The sequence below is a fragment of the Bufo bufo genome, chromosome 3 (genome assembly GCF_905171765.1).
Source record: "Bufo bufo chromosome 3, aBufBuf1.1, whole genome shotgun sequence".
Lineage (NCBI taxonomy): Eukaryota > Metazoa > Chordata > Amphibia > Anura > Bufonidae > Bufo > Bufo bufo.
This window is the reverse complement of record NC_053391.1, coordinates 268,992,826-269,013,628: the sequence shown is the minus strand read 5'-3', so window position 1 is coordinate 269,013,628 and position 20,803 is coordinate 268,992,826. Positions and strand designations below refer to the sequence as shown.

At 43.6% G+C, this 20,803-nt stretch overlaps 1 protein-coding gene across 1 annotated transcript in view; it reads right to left on the bottom strand.

The window, feature by feature from the left end:
- Positions 1-20,803, bottom strand: part of ELAPOR1 (endosome-lysosome associated apoptosis and autophagy regulator 1) — an 810,939-nt gene that overhangs the window by 237,014 nt on the left and 553,122 nt on the right. Inside the window, exons 16-17 of the mRNA XM_040422210.1 lie at positions 19,713-19,887; positions 19,493-19,589 (exon numbers count right to left, since the gene is read on the bottom strand). Of these exons, the coding sequence (XP_040278144.1) occupies positions 19,493-19,589; positions 19,713-19,887 (272 nt within the window). The remainder of the gene's footprint in view (positions 1-19,492; positions 19,590-19,712; positions 19,888-20,803) is intronic.

Below are 20,803 nucleotides of genomic sequence, written 5' to 3'. Positions count from 1 at the left end.
TGTGTGCGGTTCTGCTGCGATACTGCAGGTATATAGAGGGACAAGCGTTATTGGAACAAACAATTTCTACTGGTGTGATATACCAGTCGCCCCCCCAAAAAACTGATTGAAGCGGGGTGTTATATACCAATATACTTTCTTTATAGTGCATTTGGGTACTATAGTGCATTTGCGCATGCGCGAAAAATATATTGCCGATATTTTGCATTGAAAAAAATAATACATCTGGTATGTCACTGTTCATGTTGTGGGACTATTTGTGCAATTCTAGTAATTCTTCTTGGCTGCAAATACGAGCTGAAGGTTTGTCAGGTTCGCCTGCCATTAAAATTAATGGGACCCGCCACGAACTTGCGGTTCGCGAACATTTGATCGCGTTCGCAAACCGTCCCGGCAGATGTTCGTCCATCACTACTGACAATAGCCGTCCTCTAAAATCGCTTCATACACTGCCCCCAAAATGTTTGCCAGATCCCTGGCATCCTCAGGGGTAGTGGGCAACGACACTCTATACGTGGCATAGTTTTCTTTAATATTTACCAGAAAAAAATAAACATGGGGCACAACGCGAAAGAGGGAACGGTCGGGGCAAATGCACAGAGGAGGCCCAAGATGGGTAAACAGCCCCCGGCCTATGATATACTTAATCCGCCCCTGCGTGTGTGCTCTGATAAACCAGGGAGCGCGCTCACGCCTATCTCACTTGTATGCTCGCCGCCGTCCGCCGCTCACCTTCAAGGCGGGAGAACATCCCATCTTCCTTGTAGCTGCTTGCTCCAGTGCTCCTGAGCAAGAAAACGGCTGTGCTGTGCGGCCTGTGCCTTCTAGTGAAGTGACCACCTCACCAGTGTTGTGTGTGTCTGCAGATACACTGCCGCCGAGCTGAGCCTGCAAAAAGCACTGTGGTGTGTGGCAGTTAGGAGTGGTGCAGACAGTCACAGTGGCACTGTGGTGTGTGGCAGTTAGGAGTGGTGCAGACAATCACAGTGGCACTGTGGCAGACCAGTGTGCAGGCAAGAGGCAACAGACTAGAGAGGTATTTTTTCAGTTAAGGGCCTTGCTGCCTTGAATTATCATTGGGGGGAGGGGTGTTGAGGAGTCACAAGGCTGCTGCCAGCCAGTGCCAGGGTAGAAATTTACAAGGGGCCCAAATATGGATGGTAAAGGACTAGGCTTATTAACCTGTAGGATATAAGTGCCGTACCTGTACGGCACTGCAGGACATGACTTGAGTCCCAGCGCTGTACAGGTATGGTGGGCTGATCAGGCAGGTGCAGGAGCTGTGCCCGTCCGATCAGCTGCACGGGTCCGGCTCCAGCCCGCTCTATAAAAATATAACATGATCCGCCACGTCAGGTGAACCTGTAAAAAAATAATATAAAAGCTATGCAAAAACTGCAGTTTATTCTTCACCTTCCTTCACAAAATGTGTAATACCAAGCTTATATTGTATTTTCATGGTGACAGATTCCCTTAAAATTTTCATTTACCGGCAATTAACTGTTTACTACCGATAATTTTTTTTAATTTCAAAACAAAATAAATATTTCAGTATATTTACCGTAAATTTAAAAATAAAGTTTCTTATGGTTTCGGCAGGGGGAAGGGGGTTGCCAGAGAAAGTACTCGCCCCGAGTGTCAAATACCCTAGGCACGCCACTGCTTTCAACTAATTTATTTAATAATCAATTGATTTATTTACATTGTCACATCAGTCTTGTCTCATTTATCCTTTAACTATCAGGTTCATAAACAATACGATCGCCTATAGTTTCCTTACATTCCTCTCCCTGACACATCCACCACATTCCGCTCCGCACCCTCACGGCCCGTTATCTAGCCTACAGATCCAGGGCGCTCTTTCTGAGCACTGACTACTCGGGACGCTGCACTTTGCTTTGCCAGAGACACAGCTATTGATCTCCACATGTCATATCACGACCACAATACAGTATTATCGCTCCCACATATATTTGTCTGTGCATGTGTGTACATTTATATCTGCAGGTTCCGAAAAAGTATATATTCAGTATTTCCCTGTACACCCCAAAGTCATCAGCTTTTCAGGTCTCATCTGAACAACCACACATTCCAGTTCCAGTTTATAGCGTTTTATAGCATTATATATTCTCTACACATCAGGATAGACACCTGTTCATTTTATCTCATCTTCCATCATATTTGTCCTTTTCTCAATAAACCCCCCTCACTCTTTCACCATCACCCATCCCTGTCTCTAGGACAACTTTTCCTTCATCTAATAGGTGCTCATAAGATATACACTCACCTAAAGAATTATTAGGAACACCTGTTCTATTTCTCATTCATGCAATTATCTAGTCAACCAATCACATGGGAGTTGCTTCAATGCATTTAGGGGGGTGGTCCTGGTCAAGACAATCTCCTGAACTCCAAACTGAATGTCAGAATGGGAAAGAAAGGTGATTTAAGCAATTTTGAGCGTGGCATGGTTGTTGGTGCCAGACGGGCCGGTCTGAGTATTTCACAATCTGCTCAGTTACTGGGATTTTCACGCACAACCATTTCTAGGGTTTACAAAGAATAGTGTGAAAAGGGAAAAACATCCAGTATGCGGCAGTCCTGTGGGCAAAAATGCCTTGTGGCTGCTAGAGGTCAGAGGAGAATGGGCCGACTGATTCAAGCTGATAGAAGAGCAACGTTGACTGAAATAACCACTCGTTACAACCGAGGTATGCAGCAAAGCATTTGTGAAGCCACAACACGCACAACCTTGAGGCGGATGGGCTACAACAGCAGAAGACCCCACCGGGTACCACTCATCTCCACTACAAATAGGAAAAAGAGGCTACAATTTGCATGAGCTCACCAAAATTGGACTGTTGAAGACTGGAAAAATGTTGCCTGGTCTGATGAGTCTCGATTTCTTTTGAGACATTCAAATAATAGAGTCCGAATTTGGCGTAAACGAAATGAGAACATGTATCCATCCTCTGATGGCTACTTCCAGCAGGATAATGCACCATGTCACAAAGCTCGAATCATTTCAAATTGGTTTCTTGAACATGACAATGAGTTCACTGTACTAAAATGGCCCCCACAGTCACCAGATCTCAACCCAATAGAGCATCTTTGGGATGTGGTGGAACGGGAGCTTCGTGCCCTGGATGTGCATCCCTCAAATCTCCATCAACTGCAAGATGCTATCCTATCAATATGGGCCAACATTTCTAAAGAATGCTATCAGCACCTTGTTGAATCAATGCCACGTAGAATTAAGGCAGTTCTGAAGGCAAAAGGGGGTCCAACACCGTATTAGTAAGGTGTTCCTAATAATTATTTAGGTGAGTAGGTAAATAGAATAAATAATAAAAAACTAAAAAAACATACAAAAAACAAATAAAATGCAATATAGGATATTCATATTTTTATTGATCTTTTTATTGATAATTATTTATTCCATTCCAAAAAAATTGTTAAAACAGAACATGAAGCGTATAAACGACTCCCTGAGTCTATGGTTGTTGTTTTTATTATCATTATTCCACCATCATTTTTATCATTATCAATTCTATTTATTAACCCCTAGTATGGACTATGGCTTAATTTAAATACATTTTTTTTTTTTTTATATATCGAATACATTTGTATATAAATATATTTATAATCCTACCAACTGAATATTTTTCTATATATAGTGATTATGGTTTTTGACCATCATTTATTACGGTTATTATTATTAGAGATGGCCTTGCGGTTCACCCTGCAGTTGTTTCGCTGCGAACTTTGTGCGATACACAGAGGGGTGTTATATACTTGTAATATACTGTACTTTCTAACATAGAAAGTATATTATAGTGCATTTGTATGTGTCACAGCCTTCGGTTTGCGCTGGGACACTGTTGTCACACTTGCGGTTGCCAGCAGCAACGTGTTGCTGTGAGAGCATGCAGTGGCAGTGTCTCGGCCTTCTGGGTGATTGCCGTGACATGGTTGCCACGCATGCTGTTGCCGGTGGTAATGTGTGGTTTGGTATGCTTGTGTGTGCACTTTAAGTGGAACCCTTCCTCTGTCTGGTGTTGGAAGGGTTAACTCCCTTCCTAGTGTTTTGTGAACACTGGGTTTATATGTGTGTGGGTGTGGCTGCTTGGGCTATTTAGCCTCTGCTGGATGCCTGAAGCTTAGGGTTCCTCCTGCCTTGGTGTATGCTGGTGGTTCACTGTTCCTGGCTTTTACCATCTGTCCAGTGAGGGCCACCCTTGTGGTCAATGATGTTATTGTGGTGTCTCTTTCCCTTATCTTTTGGTTTGCGTGGGTTATGTTCAGGGTGTTGTAGGTCTTGTGTTGTGTTACATGGCTGGTGATGTTTGGTTTCCAGCATGTTTGCTAGACATTCCCCTGTCTCACGTTTATTGCAGCTATGGTTGTCCTGGGTTCCTGTGTGGTTGTGGTTTGTGCTGTGTCCTTTAATGTTGGTATGGAGAGCAGCACTTGTGCACAGGTTCCAGTCAGTGTGGCTGTGGCAGGTAGTGTGTTATGGGTTTCGCTTGCCTGCCAACTCCATATGCTGTATGTGTTCCCCTCTCATTGCAGCCTGGCCTCAGATAGAGACTCCTGTTCCTCCATGACTGGGATGAACAGGTCGTCTCTTCCCGGCTTCTTGGTGAGGGATTACCAGGGCGATTCAGGGTCTCTAGGAATCCAGAGTATGAGCAGTCCTACCATCGGGGTCCGCTCATACGGTGAGGAGTCAGGGAGAGGATTAGGGACACTGTAGGAGGTGACCTTCTCCCTTATTACTCCTTTTGGCCGGGCTGATCCCCTTTTACCCTTTGACACTGCACGGTGGGGGGTTTCCCCCACTCCCCACCGTGACAGTATACTTCCAGAAAATACTAATTGAGGGCTGCGATCTATCAGCTTACACAAAATAGTGGTAGAGGTTTTCCATATACCTGCATCCACAAAATACAGATTGCGGGTTTTGATATACCTGCTTCAACTGATTGAGGTCTGCCATATATCAGCTTCCACAAAATAGTGGTAGACTGTTTCCATATATCCGCGCCCACAAAATTACTGCTTGAGGGTGATATACCAGCTTCAACTAACAACTGATTGAGGCCTGCCATATATCAGCTTCCACAAAATAGTGATAGAGGTTTTCCCATATATCTGCGTCCACAAAATGCAGATTGCAGGTTTTGATATACCTGCTTCAACTAACAACTGATTGAGGCCTGCCATATATCAGCTTCCACAAATCCTGCTCTTCTCTAGGGACTTTGACACAGGGTCATTTTGAAAATGACAGGCAGAGGAAGAGTTCTGCAGGGGTGGTAGGGGTCGGGCAAGTGCACCAGGCCGGAGCCTAAGAGGGAAGTTGGAGAAGGTGCGTTCGATTATGTCATCTTCGGGTGTGTGGCATTAAATTTCCGAATGAGCTTATAATGGAGTGCCCGGACAATTTGCTGCTTTTCAGCCTGGACCCGGGTGCGATCATAGCCCCGCACCAACATGTGCTGCAGGATAAAGATGCAAGCATATAATACCATTTTTTTGGAATACAATTATTGAAAATAATGTTCTCAACAAAACTGTAAAAAGTATATAACATAGAAACATAGAATGTGTCGGCAGATAAGAACCATTTGGCCCATCTAGTCTGCCCAATATACTAAATACTATGAATAGCCCCTGGCCCTATCTTATATGAAGGATGGCCTTATGCCTATCCCATGCATGCTTAAACTCCTCCACTGTATTTGCAGCTGCCACTTCTGCAGGAAGGCTATTCCATGCATCCACTACTCTCTCAGTAAAGTAATACTTCCTGATATTACTTTTAAACCTTTGCCCCTCTAATTTAAAACTATGTCCCCTTGTAGCAGTTTTTCTTCTTTTAAATATTCTTTCCTCTTTTACCTTGTTGATTCCCTTTATGTATTTAAAAGTTTCTATCATATCCCCTCTGTCTCGTCTTTCTTCCAAGCTATACATGTTAAGGTCCTTTTAATCTTTCCTGGTAAGTTTTATCCTGCAATCAATGTACCAGCTTAGTAGCTCTTCTCTGAACTCTCTCCAAAGTATCAATATCCTTCTGGAGATATGGTCTCCAGTACTGAGCACAATACTCCAAATGAGGTCTCACTAGTGCTCTGTAGAGCGGCATGAGCACCTCCCTCTTTCTACTAGTAATGCCTCTCCCTATACACCCAAGCATTCTGCTAGCATTTCCTGCTGCTCTATGACATTGTCTGCCTACCTTTAAGTCTTCTGAAATAATGATCCCTAAATCCCTTTCCTCAGATACTGAGGTTAGGACTGTATCACTGATTTTATATTCTGCTCTTGGGTTTTTACGTCCCAGGTGCATTATCTTGCACTTATCAACATTAAATTTTAGTTGCCAGATTTTTGACCATTCCTCTAGTTTTCCTAAGTCCTTTTCCATTTGGTGTATTCCTCCAGGAACGTCAACCCTGTTTTAAATCTTTGTGTCATCAGCAAAAAGACACACCTTACCATTGAGGCCTTCTGCAATTTCGCTGATAAAGATATTAAACAATATGGGTCCCAGAACAGATCCCTGAGGTACCCCACTGGTAACAAGACCTTGGTCTGAATATACTCCATTGACTACAACCCTCTGTTGCCTGTCCCTCAGCCACTGCCTAATCCATTCAACAATATGGAAGTCCAAGCCCAATGACTGCACTTTATTGATAAGCCTTCTATGTGGGACAGTATCAAAAGCCTTACTAAAGTCTAGATAAGCGATGTCTACTGCACCTCCTCCATCTATTATTTTAGTCACCCAATCAAAAAAATCAATAAGATTAGTTTGACATGATCTCCCTGAAGTAAACCCATGCTGTTTTTCATCTTTCAATCCATGGGATTTTAGATGGTCCACAATCCTCTCCTTAAGTATGGTTTCCATTAATTTCCCCACTATTGATGTCAGGCTTACTGGCCTATAGTTACCCGATTCCTCCCTACTACCTTTCTTGTGAATGGGCACAACATTTGCTAATTTCCAATCTTCTGGGACGACTCCTGTTGCCAGTGATTGGTTAAATAAATCTGTTAATGGTTTTGCTAGTTCACCGCTGAGCTCTTTTAATAGCTTTGGGTGTATCCCATCAGGCCCCTGTGACTTATTTGTATTAATTTTAGACAGTTGACTTAGAACCTCTTCCTCTGTAAAGACACATGCGTCAAAAGATTCATTAGTCTTCTTTCCCAACTGAGGTCCTTCTCCTTCATTTTCCTTTGTAAAAATTGAACAGAAGTATTCATTGAGGCAGTCAGCTAGTTCTTTATCTTCTTCCATATACCTTCCTTCTTTAGTTTTTAATTTGGTAATTCCTTGTTTTAGTTTCCTTTTTTCATTTATGTATCTGAAGAATGCCTTATCGCCTTTTTTCCCTGACTGAGCTAATTTCTCTTCTGCCTGTGCTTTAGAAGCTCTTATAACTTGTTTGGCCTCTCTCTGCCTAATCTTATAAATTTGTCTGTCATCCTCGTTTTTTGTTTTTTTATAATTCCTAAATGCTATCTTTTTGTTTTTAATGATTTTGGCCACTTCTGCTGAGTACCACAGTGGTCTCTTCCTTTTTTTGCTTTTACTGACAAGCCTAATGCAATCTTCTGTTGCCTTCAATAGTGCCACTTTAAGTTGTCCCATTTCTCCTGGACTCCAATTAAACTGTTCCAGTCTGATAGGGACTCGTATACCACTAATCTAATTTGTAAGTATTTGTAATAAGTATTTGAAGGGGAAATATTAGATTTACTGATACCGTTATAAGGTCGGATTGTATGTGTGTGGGTCTGAGCAATCAGATATTGGCCAGCTGGGCAGAGATGTACCTATCTAGTGAAGTGACGGTACGGTATGGGGTGTAAAGATGATTCGCCTCCCTGTGGTGCACCCTGGGTAACTCTAAATGAACCAGCAAATGCTGGGGGTAAGACAAAGAAAGCTTTGCCTGAGTCCTGACCAAAAGGACAAAAAATCTAATCTATAGACTATGTTTGTGTTTGTGTGTGTTGGGGTATGGCTACTTTCACACTAGTACAACCTATTAAACCAACAACCTGTTGGAAAAATGCATGACATCACATGAAACGCCCAAAAAAAAACGTAGGGACACACATAAATAATATGAAAAGTTTATTAGGTATATTTATTAGGTATATTGTATAGTTCGGGTTCGTACCGAATTTTGGGGTGTCCGTGACACGGACCCGAACCCGAACATTTTCGTAAAAGTCCGGGTTCGGGTTCGGTGCTTTCTTGGCGCTTTTTGAAAGGCTGCAAAGCAGCCAATCAACAAGCGTCATACTACTTGCCCCAAGCGGCCATTACAGCCTTGCCTACTATTGGCATGGCTGTGATTGGCCAGTGCAGCATGTGACCCAGCCTCTATATAAGCTTGGGTCACGTAGCGCTGCACGTCACTCTGCTGATTCAAGCATAGGGAGAGGTTGCTGCTGCGATGTTAGGGCGAGATTAGGCAGATTAACTCCTCCAAAAGACTTAATTCAGTGATCGATCTCCAGCTGTGGATCATTGAAGTGCTGATATTGAATTGCTCACTTTTTTTAGGCTGCCCAGAGCGTTTTTATATCACTTTTTTCTGGGGTGATCTGCGGCCATTTTGTGGCTTGTGGTGCGCCAGCACAAGCTACCACCAAGTGCATTTAACCATCAATAGTGTGGTTATTTTTTGCTATATCCTACATCAGGTGCAGGCTGAGCCTGTGTCACCCAAGTGCATTTAACCATCAATAGTGTGGTTATTTTTTGGCCATATACTACATCAGGGGCAAGTTGAGCCTGTCACCCAGCGCCTAAAAAATAGGCCTGACATTTCTATTCCTCCAAATCAGTACAGTTTTAGCAGGTCAAGTTATATTTAGTGACCGTAAAAGCACAGTTTTTGTTCTGGGTTGAAAAACTATTCCCAAATTTGCCATTCTCAAAATTAGTAGTTATTGCTATATCAGGCCTACTTTAAATCTATCCCAAAAAGGATATCTTAGATTGAAGGTGCTGATAGTGTCATTCTGAAAAACTTAACACACACGCTACAGTGCAGATACAAGTCTAATTCTGTGATTAAAGGTATATCTGTCACACAGCGCGTAAAAAATAGCCTCACATTTATATTCAACCAAATATGTCATTACTTGTGTGCCTGTATTAGTGTAATATGGTACCTAAATAGATAGCCAGACAGTGTTAGGTGTCTGTAAAAAAAGGCCTGAATTTTAATTCAATACATTGGCCCGAATAATATTTTTCTTATTGTGGTGAACGGTAACAATGAGGAAAACAACTAGTAAGGGACGCGGACGTGGACATGGTCGTGGTGGTGTTAGTGGACCCTCTGGTGCTGGGAGAGGACGTGGCCGTTCTGCCACAGCCACACGTCCTAGTGTACCAACTACCTCAGGTCCCAGTAGCCGCCAGAATTTACAGGGATATTTGGTGGGGCCCAATGCCGTTCTGAAGATGGTAAGGCCTGAGCAGGTACAGGCATTAGTCAATTGGGTGGCCGACAGTGCATCCAGCACGTTCACATTATCTACCACCCAGTCTTCTGCAGAAAGCGCATGAAAACCAAGCCCATCAGTCTGTCACATCACCCCCATGCATATCAGGGAAACTGTCTGAGCCTCAAGTTATGCAGCAGTCTCTTATGCTGTTTGAAGACTCTGCTGCCAGGGTTTCCCAAGGGCATCCACCTAGCCCTTCCCCAGGGGTGGAAGAGATAGAATGCACTAACGCACAACCACTTATGTTTCCTGATGATGAGGACATAGGAATACCACCTCAGCACGTCTCTGATGATGACGAGACACAGGTGCCAACTGCTGCATCTTTCTGCAGTGTGCAGACTGAACAGGAGGTCAGGGATCAAGACTGGGTGGAAGACGATGCAGGGGACGATGAGGTCCTAGACCCCACATGGAATGAAGGTCGTGCCACTGACTTTCACAGTTCGGAGGAAGAGGCAGTGGTGAGACCGAGCCAACAGCGTAGCAAAAGACAAAGAGGGAGCAGTGGGCAAAATGAAATGCTGTCATTTAGGCTGGTGGACACAGACAGCTTCAAACAGCTCATGTCGCTTGCTGTCCCACAGTATGTTGTTCCCAGCCGGCACTACTTCTCCAAGAGAGCCGTGCCTTCCCTGCACAACCAAGTGTCCGATAAAATCAAGTGTGCACTGCGCAACGCCATCTGTGGCAAGGTCCACCTAACCACAGATACGTGGACCAGTAAGCACGGCCAGAGACGCTATATCTCCCTAACTGCACACTGGGTAAATGTAGTGGCGGCTGGGCCCCAGGCGGAGAGCTGTTTGGCGCACGTCCTTCCGCCGCCAAGGATCGCAGGGCAACATTCTTTGCCTCCTGTCTCCTCCTCCTCCTACTCGGCTTCCTCCTCCTCTTCTTCCACCTGCTCATCCAGTCAGCCACACACCTTCACCACCAACTTCAGCACAGCCCGTGGTAAACGTCAGCAGGCCGTTCTGAAACTCATATGTTTGGGGGACAGGCCCCACACCGCACAGGAGTTGTGGCGGGGTATAGAACAACAGACCGATGAGTGGTTGCTGCCGGTGAGCCTCAAGCCGGCCTGGTGGTGTGCGATAATTGGCGAAATCTTGTTGCAGCTCTGGGACTAACCGGTTTGACGCACATCCCTTGCCTGGTGCATGTGCTGAATTTGGTGGTGCAGAAGTGCATTCGCAACTACCCCGACATGTCAGAGCTGCTGCATAAAGTGCGGGCCATCTGTTCGCGCTTCCGGCGTTCACACCCTGCTGCTGCACGCCTGTCTGCGCTACAGCGTAACTTCGGCCTTCCCGCTCACCGCCTCATATGCGATGTGCCCACCAGGTGGAACTCCACCTTGCACATGCTGGACAGACTGTGCGAGCAGCAGCAGGCCATTGTGGAGTTTCAGCTGCAGCACGCACGGGTCAGTCGCACTGCGGAACAGCACCACTTCACCACCAATGACTGGGCCTCCATGCGAGACCTGTGTGCCCTGTTGCGCTGTTTCGAGTACTCCACCAACTTGGCCAGTGGCGATGACGCCGTTATCAGCGTTACAATACCACTTCTATGTCTCCTTGAGAAAACACTTAGGGCGATGATGGAAGAGGAGGTGGCCCAGGAGGAAGAGCAGGAAGAGGGGTCATTTTTAGCACTTTCAGGCCAGTCTCTTCGAAGTGACTCAGAGGGAGGTTTTTTGCAACACCAGAGGCCAGGTACAAATGTGGCCAGACAGGGCCCACTACTGGAGGACGAGGAGGACGAGGATGAGGAGGAGGTGGAGGAGGATGAGGATGAAGCATGTTCACAGCGGGGTGGCACCCAAAGCAGCTCGGGCCCATCACTGGTGCGTGGCTGGGGGGAAACACAGGACGATGACGATACGCCTCCCACAGAGGACAGCTTGTCCTTACCTCTGGGCAGCCTGGCACACATGAGCGACTACATGCTGCAGTGCCTGCGCGATGACAGTAGAGTTGCCCACATTTTAACGTGTGCGGACTACTGGGTTGCCACCCTGCTGGATCCCCGGTACAAAGACAATGTGCCCACCTTACTTCCTACACTGGAGCGTGATAGGAAGATGCGCGAGTACAAGCGCACGTTGGTAGACGCGCTACTGAGAGCATTCCCAAATGTCACAGGGGAACCAGTGGAAGCCCAAGGCGAAGGCAGAGGAGGAGCAAGAGGTCGCCAACGCAGCTGTGTCATGGCCAGCTCCTCTGAGGGCAGGGTTAGCATGGCAGAGATGTGGAAAAGTTTTGACACCACGCCACAGCTAACTGCACCACCACCTGATACGGAACGTGTTAGCAGGAGGCAACATTTCACTAACATGGTGGAACAGTACCTGTGCACACCCCTCCACGTACTGACTGATGGTTCGGCCCCATTCAACTTCTGGGTCTCCAAATTGTCCACGTGGCCAGAGCTAGCCTTTTATGCCTTGGAGGTGCTGGCCTGCCCGGCGGCCAGCGTTTTGTCTGAACGTGTATTCAGCACGGCAGGGGGCGTCATTACAGACAAACGCAGCCGCCTGTCTACAGCCAATGTGGACAAGCTGACGTTCATAAAAATGAACCAGGCATGGATCCCACAGGACCTGTCCATCCCTTGTGCAGATTAGACATTAACTACCTCCCCTTAACAATATATTATTGTACTCCAGGGCACTTCCTCATTCAATCCTATTTTTATTTTCATTTTACCATTATATTGCGGGGCAACCCAAAGTTGAATGAACCTCTCCTCTGTCTGGGTGCCGGGGCCTAAATGTGTGACAGTGGCCTGTTCCAGTGGTGGGTGACGTGAAGCCTGATTCTCTGCTATGACATGAAGACTGATTCTGTGCTGACATGAAGCCAGATTCTCTGTTACGCGACCTCTCTTCTCTGCCTGGGTCTAAATATGTGACAGTGGCCTGTTCCAGTGGTGGGTGACGTGATGCCTGATTCTCTGCTATGACATAAAGACCGATTCTCTGCTGACATGAAGCCTGAATCTCTGTTATGGGACCTCTCTCCTCTGCCTGGGTGCCTGGGCCAAAATATGTGACAGTGGCCTGTTCCAGTGGTGGGTGACGTGAAGCCTGATTCTCTGCTATGACAAGCAGACTGATTCTCTGCTGACATGAAGCCAGATTCTCTGTTACGGGACCTCTCTCCTCTGCCTGGGTGCCGGGGCCTAAATATATGACAATGGACTGTTACAGTGGTGGGTGACGTGAAGCCAGATTCTCTGCTATGGCATGAAGACTGATTCTCTGCTGACGTGAAGCCAGATTCTCTGCTATGGGACCTCTCTCCAATTGATATTGGTTTATTTTTATATATTTTATTTTCACTTTATTTCATTTCCCTATCCACATTTGTTTGCAGGGGATTTACCTACATGTTGCTGCCTTTTGCAGCCCTCTAGATCTTTCCTGGGATGGTTTACAGCATTTTTAGTGCCGAAAAGTTCGGGTCCCCATTGACTTCAATTGGGTTCGGGACCAAGTTCGGGCCGGGTTCGGATCCCGAACCCGAACATTTCCGGGAAGTTTGGCCGAACTTCTCGAACCCGAACATCCAGGTGTTCGCTCAACTCTAGTAATGAATAATTACAACAACTCATGAATCAAAAAATAAATTAAAAAAGCATAGCAGCAATGCAGGTAGGTGCTGCGACAAGTAGCTCACCTGCTGACAAACAAGGTATGAGATCCCCACAACTTATCTTGCTCAATACAAGAAAATCTCAAAAGAGCAATAGCAAAGGTATACAGTAATCTCCAGGAAGCTACCCCAGATACCTTTATATATAAACATCCACATAGGGTCCCAAAAGAAAACCATCTGTGGATGCATAAATAACAAGCAGCTGAAATACCTAGGAAATGGTACAAAACGGGGATCAAACCTCTAGTCAGCTGTGAGCGCACCCCAACACATGTTTCGCTCCGCTTCTTTTGCTCCGCTTTTTTTTTTTTTTTTTACTTTCACACTAGCGGCACGGACCTCCGGCAGGCTGTTCCGTCGGGTGAACAGCCTGTCGGATCCGTCCTGCCGCTAGTGAACGTGTGCCCCCAGACTGCTGCTCCGTCCCCATTGACTATAATGGGGGCAGAGCGGAGTTCCGGTGGAGGCACGGCAGCGCACGGCGAGAGGCTGCCGGAATAAATGTCGGACATGTCGTAGTTTTATTCCAGCAGCCTCTCGCCGTACGCTGCCGTGCCCCTGCCGGAACTCCGCCCCCGAGATAGTGCTGTGATGTTAAAACAATACTTAGTGCACCAATCAGTAATATCTACTTAGAACTGATAAAAAGTGAAGTTGTAGGTATGGCGAAAAAGATATTCGCATCATAGGTGGCTATTTTCGCAATCGCGAATATTTTATAACACTATCTGCATATAAATCTGGGTCTGACATGCATGTGAAATGTAATCAAATACACTGGTGTAATGTGAAATTACTTACAGTGATCAGGAGTAATTCCTCACTGTTGCGAAATTTGCTTCCAACCATCTTTTCAAATCGCATCAAACATCGGGTAGTTCAAACCAGTTGCTAGACTAGGCCACGCCTTTTTTGCACATTATACCAAATATAACTACACGATTTTTGCATTGAAAAAAAATGAACGGAGATAGCTACACATTTGTATACATCAAACCGAAAGGAAATAAAGTTTTCTAGGCTCCAGCAGGGCACATTTCTTATAGCTTCCCTTTAAGACACATACAAATGGCCCCTGATTAAAATGCATATTTTTTGTGGGAATTTTTGCCAATGATCCCCCTCCGGTATGTCACTGTCCATGTTGTGGGACTATTTGTGCACTCATGGCTTGTATTTGGTGGCTGCAAATATGACCTGAAGGTTTTCCACGTTCGCCTGCTATTAAAGTCAATGGGCGCGATGCAAACGTGCAGTTCGCAAACGTTTGATTGCGAACGTGCCTTCGCGAATCGTCCCGGCCGATGTTCGTCCATCGCTAATTATTATCATTACTATTATTTTTATGATATATATACGAATTTCCAGGCCTTCTGCCTTTGTCCCCATCCTACAATGTCTTATGTTTCAGTTGTCTCAAACTAGAAAATAAAAACTGATTTTATTGAACATCCTCTTCTCTTCTGGTTGTGTATTACTCCTCAGACTATCTCCAGTCAGCTCGACAATTCCAGTCAAGCCAACTCTCAATATTTAATCTGACCCCACTGGCGGTTTGGCTCCCGCCTAAAGGGTTTTTGATCAATTCGGCTGCACCGACCAGCGACACTTTCCTTCACCTTCACTGGCATTATGCCCAGGATAGCACAAGGAAAATAGATGAACACATTACATACTCCTATGAGGATCATCTCCTAACTTATTCACCCTATGAACGCCTTTCTCTCTTTAAGCCACACATTACTGGAGGAGGGGGAAGGAGAAGTCAGTAATGGTCGAGCAATGGGACGATGATGATGATGATGACACCTGCCATGACACCCAATCATCTCAGAAAATAAAGTTTCCCCCAAAAAAATTTTAAAGTTTCAAGTAAAAAAATAAAAAAAAAAGTAATTTCCCCCAAATAAAGTAAAATGGTAAAAAAATAGGGAAAAAAAAAGTTGACATATTAGGTATCGCCGCGTCCTTATCGACCGGCTCTATAAACATATCACATGACCTAACCCCTCAGATGAACACCGCAAAAAATAAAAAATAAAAACTGTGCTAAATAAACAATTTTTTTGTCACCTTACATCACTAAAAGTACAACAAGCAAGCGAACAAAAAGGCGTATGCCCACCAAAATAGTACCAATCTAACCGTCACCTCATCCCGCAAAAAATGAGCCCCTACCTAAGACAATCGACCAAAAAAATATATAAATATAGCTCAGAATATGGAGACACTAAAACATTTTTTTGTTTTAAAAAAAGCTGTTATTGTGTAAAACTTAAGTAAATTTAAAAAAGTATACATATTAGGTATCGTCGCGTCCGTAATAACATGCTCTATAAAAATATCATATGACCTAACCCCTCAGATGAACACCGTAGAAAAGAAAAACAGTGCAAAAACTTTTTTTGTTACCTTACATCACAAAAAGTGTAATAGCAAGCGATCAAAAAGTCATACGCACCCCAAAATAGTGCCAATCAAACTGTCATCTCAAACCGCAAAAATCGTACCCTAACCAAGATAATTGCCCAAAAACTGAAAAAAATATGGCTCTCAGACTATGGAGACACTAAAACATGTTTTTTTTTTGTTTCAAAAGTGAAATCATTGTGTAAAACTTAGATAAATAAAAAAAAGTATACATATTAGGTATCGCCATGTCCGTAATAACCTGCTATATAAAAATGTTGTCACGTTACATCACAAAAGGTGTAATAGCAAGCGATGAAGTCATACACAAAATAGTTCCAATCAAACAGTCATCTCATCCAGAAAAAAAATGAGCCCCTACACAAGACAGTCGCCCAAAAAATAAATAAAACTATGGCTTTCAGAATGTAGAGACACTAAATAATCATTTAAAAAAAAAATGCTTTGTTATGTAAAACTGAAACAAACAACCCAAAAAAGTAGTCATAGTTGGTATTGTCGCATCCATGACAATTTGCTCTATAAAAATACCACATGATCTAACCTGTCAGATGAATGTTGTAAATAACAAAAAATAAAAATGGTGCCAAAACAGCTATTTCTTGTTACCTTGCCTCACAAAAAGTGTAATATAGAGCAACCAAAAATCATATGTACCCTAAAATAGTACCAAAAAAACTGCCACCCTATCCCGTAGTTTCTAAAATGGGGTCACTTTTTTGGAGTTTCTACTCTAGGGGTGCTTCAAATTGGACATGGTGTAAAAAAAACAGTCCAACAAAATCTGCCTTCCAAAAACCGTATGGCATTCCTTTCCTTCTGTGCCCTGCCGTGTGCCCGTACAGAAGTTTACAACCACATATGGGGTGTTTCTGTAAACTACAGAATCAGGGCCATAAATATTGAGTGTTGTTTGGCTGTTAACCCTTGCTTTGTAACTGGAAAAAATTATTAAAATGGAAAATCTGCCAAAAAAGTGAGATTTTTAAATTATATCTCTATTTTCCATTAATTCTTGTGGAACACCTAAAGGGTTAGCAAAGTTAGTAAAATCAGTTTTGAATACCTTGAGGGGTGTAGTTTCTAGAATTGGGTCATTTTTTGGGTGGTTTCTATTATGTAAGCCTCACAAAAGGACTTCAGACCTGAACTGGTCCTTAAAAAGCTGGTTTTTGAAAATTTCTGAAATATTTCAAGATTTGCTTCTAAATTTCTAAGCCCAAAAAATTAAATGTCATTCCCAAAATGATCCAAACAAAGTAGACATATGGGGAATGTAAAGTAACTATTTTTGTAGGTATTACTATGTATAGAAATTGAAACTTGGAAATTTGCTAATTTTTTCAAATTTTTGGTAAATTTGGTATTTTTTTTATAAATAAAAATGATTTTTTATTTTTTACTCCATTTTACCAGTGTCATGAAGTACAATATGTGACGAAAAAACAATCTCAGAATGGCTTGGATAATTTAAAGCGTTTTAAAGTTATCACCACATAAAGTGACACTGGTCAGATTAGCAAAAAATGGCCTGGTCCTTAAGGTGAAAATGAGCCCGGTCCCTAAGGGGTTAACTAGCTGCTAAAGACATTTAAGCTTGTTTTCAGTGCACAATTGTAGTACACTAGTAGAAACACTTGCTCCCGATTGGCCCTTGTAAAGGTTCCACGATCACCCAATGAATGAGCAAAAGAGGAGTTTTAGAATTAATAAATGTGCCCCTATATGTTTAGAGCACCTGTTCATTATTATCATTCATTATAACCCTTTTTATCTGTAGGCGCTCAACAATATTTCATTTATATTTTTGAATTTTTGTTAATCCAACTTTGAATCAGGTGAGCTGTTTGTTGTATTAATCATAAATTCAGATTCTTTTTGGGATCCCACGATGGTTGGGTTTGAGTATGGAGGCCTCAAGGTGGTACTTCAATCCTGCTGTGGAGGAACACACTGCCCAACTGCTGGTGAATGATCGGGGGAAACACGTATACGACAGCTGGTCACCCCTAATAGTGATGTGAGGGACACTAACAGCTCAGTAATATGTGGAGGACATATGCATGTATATGCCTCTTGGCCTGGCAGAATCCCAGATGTTTTGCCAATCATGGATTTACAGGACCAGCTGGGACTCCAGCTTCCGCAACCTATAAGTGTACAGGATCTACAGGCCCAGCTGCAACATCTGTGGGAAAATGTGCCCCAGGATACCATACAGAACATGTATGGCTCTGTGCTGTCCCAGCTAATGGCTCAGATTTAGAATTCATTGTTGTATTGTGTTATGTTATCCATCATATTTCGTGTACTTTGCTGTCATCTAGTAGTCATTGTTATATTTGGTTTTATGATGTTATCTGTTTTTAATTCATTGTCATTCATCTTGTAACTTCTCCTAGTCTGTGAGCTCATATCTGTCTCCTGCAGTCTATTCCTGTTTGTCAATCGTACATCACAGAATTGGAGAGAGGATTTTCCTGTCACCTCTATCAACATTACTCAAGGTACATTCAATAAATTACCTAATAGCATATCCATTGCATCTCCTCACTGGAATTCTACATGCAACTGGTGTTACTAGGGGAATGATTATAGTGAGTTAATGTCACAGCTTGGTGGTAGTTTGCCTTGACACTTTCGCCGCGCATGATGGTTGCCGGTGGCAACGTGTTGTTTGTTATGCATGCGTGTGCACTTCCCCTTTATGGCTGTTTCCCTTCCCATTTCTGGTGTGTATGGGGTTAAGGTGTGTGCAAGGTGGAGCTGGGTGTGGCTCTTATTGTTCTGAGTTGTGAGCCTGATAGCTGATTGTCTTCAGTGTCTTAAGGAGCTGGTGCTTTTCCATCTGCCCAGTCCTTGAGGGCCACCTTATGGGACATCAATGTCACGTGATGTCTTCTGATGTCACCCCTTTGTGTCTGTTTCTGTTACTCTACCTAACTTGTATGTTTGGTGTGGGTTTATGTTTGGGGTTGTTGTTATGTCTGATTTGGTGTTTCATGTCTGGCCTGTTTCAGGTCAGCATGGATGCCAGACATATCCTTTGTATGTCCTATACCTCCGGAAGGGGGTCCCTGAAGTTCCCTGGAGGGGGAACTACAAGCAGCGCAGCCTGTTGCCGCCATGGTTCATGCCGCATGGTGGTCCAGTTTGTTTCTACTAGATTCTGTGTTTGGTGTTCGTGCTGGGTCTTGCCTGGTGTGTGTGTGTGTGTGTGTGTTTGTTTGGGCCTATGCGCATTACCAGGATCCCATGGTAGAGGCGTGGACAGCTGTCGTGTCATCCACAGCTGGCTGCTTTCTTCCCCTTTGTTGCTAGGCCTGTTGGAGACTCCGGTTCCTCCGTGTCTTGGAGGAATCGGTTGTCTTCCCCTTCTGACGCCATATTGCAGGGACCGTTAGGGTCAGTAGGTCCCAGGTTCGAGAGTATGAGCTCCCCTACCATCGAGGGTGGCTGATACAGTCAGGAGGTCAGGAATAGAATTTAGGGATGCTTAGTTGGTTTCCAGCTCCCTTTTCCCTGTTTTCAGGCCTAGCTGCTACCTTATTTTGCCCTTATTGTACGGTTTCCCCAACTCCCCACGTGACAGTTAACTACCGTATTTTGCATTGCTTGTCTAAGAGATTGCCCCTCACACTGATCAGAGACTTCCCTCATATACATTGCTGGCAAAATAACCTCCATGGCCAATCCAAACTCATCTTATATCTATGCACAACAGGGTACTTACGCTTACTTTCAATTGTATATTTTTCCCCAATAAACTTATAATTTCACTCTAATATTGTAATCAATTACATATATACACACACAGTGCATATAAGAGACTGGCAATGGTGATGTAGTACCTGTAATAGAATATTATATCTTTTATGTCTGCATGTTCTCCTGGAAACAAATCCACGGGAGAATTGATTTTTCCCAATGTTGTTTCTGTTGTCACACCTAGTTCAGATAGAATATAAATTAGTAATCAATTAATTTTCCATCACCTCAGTACAAATTATAACAATACAATGCTGACATAATAGAAGATATTTTAGAATGTACTTATTTTTTAAAACTCACCTATCAACTGCTCACCAAGGACTATGAGCTGTGAAGACTTTAAGAATTTCTGACCAGCCTCATCTGATGGTATAACAATAGACTGGCACACATAGGAATTTAAAGATGGTCTTTGCTCATTTTCCAATTCTTGGATGCCTGAAATATTCTGAGAACATGTAGCCATTTTCCTCCCCTGTAAAATGAGTCAATGACTTTAAAGTAAGCAAGGTATAAAAGAAAGTCTAAAATCCTTTTAAATAGTAAGTACATTTTCATTTGCTACAATATATTGCTGAATTTCACTACATAATGGTATTGCATTAATACAACCCAATTCCAGTAAATTACATTGAACTTGAGATCAGTTGTGGCCAAACTACTAAAGAGGTTCTTCAGGGGTTTTATACGTATCACCTATCATCAGGATAGGTCATCAGTAACAGATCAGCAGGGGTCCAACACCCTGCACCCCAGCTGATCAGCCGTTTGAAGAGGAGGCAGCGTAACGTTCGAGTGCTATTTCCTCTTTATTACACTACGCCTTGTCTCCCTTGCAGTGGTGTCGTAGTGTAATTACAAGTACTTGTTTCATTCAAGTAAATGGAGCAAATACTTGTAATTACACTAGCTTCTGAGACAATGGGCAGTGTAATTAAAAGGAAATGGAACTCGCATGGAGCACTGCCTCCTCTTCAATCAGCTGATCAGCGGGGGCGGGGGGCTAGGGTTGGGTGTCAAACTCCCACTGGTCTGATATTTATGACCGATCCTGAGGATAGGTCATCAATATAAAACCCTACACAACCCCTTTAATTTGTACAAGAGATTAGCGAACCTCTTCAGATTTTGTTTGGTTACGATTCGCTGACATTTTGAATAAGTTCGGTTTGGACTCAAAGTTGATTTGGGACTAACCAAATTGGCTCCAATTGCCCTGGAAATTGTTATATACCACCCTCTAGTCTCCTAGGAATTTTTAGGAAAACATGTTATCTCTTGTTAATTCTTTTAAATGAATTTTTGCTTTTTCTCTCCTCCCTACCTAGTAAATCATGTCTGAGTGACACTATAAGGTGTTAACGAACAGCAGGTTTAAAAACATGTTGCGC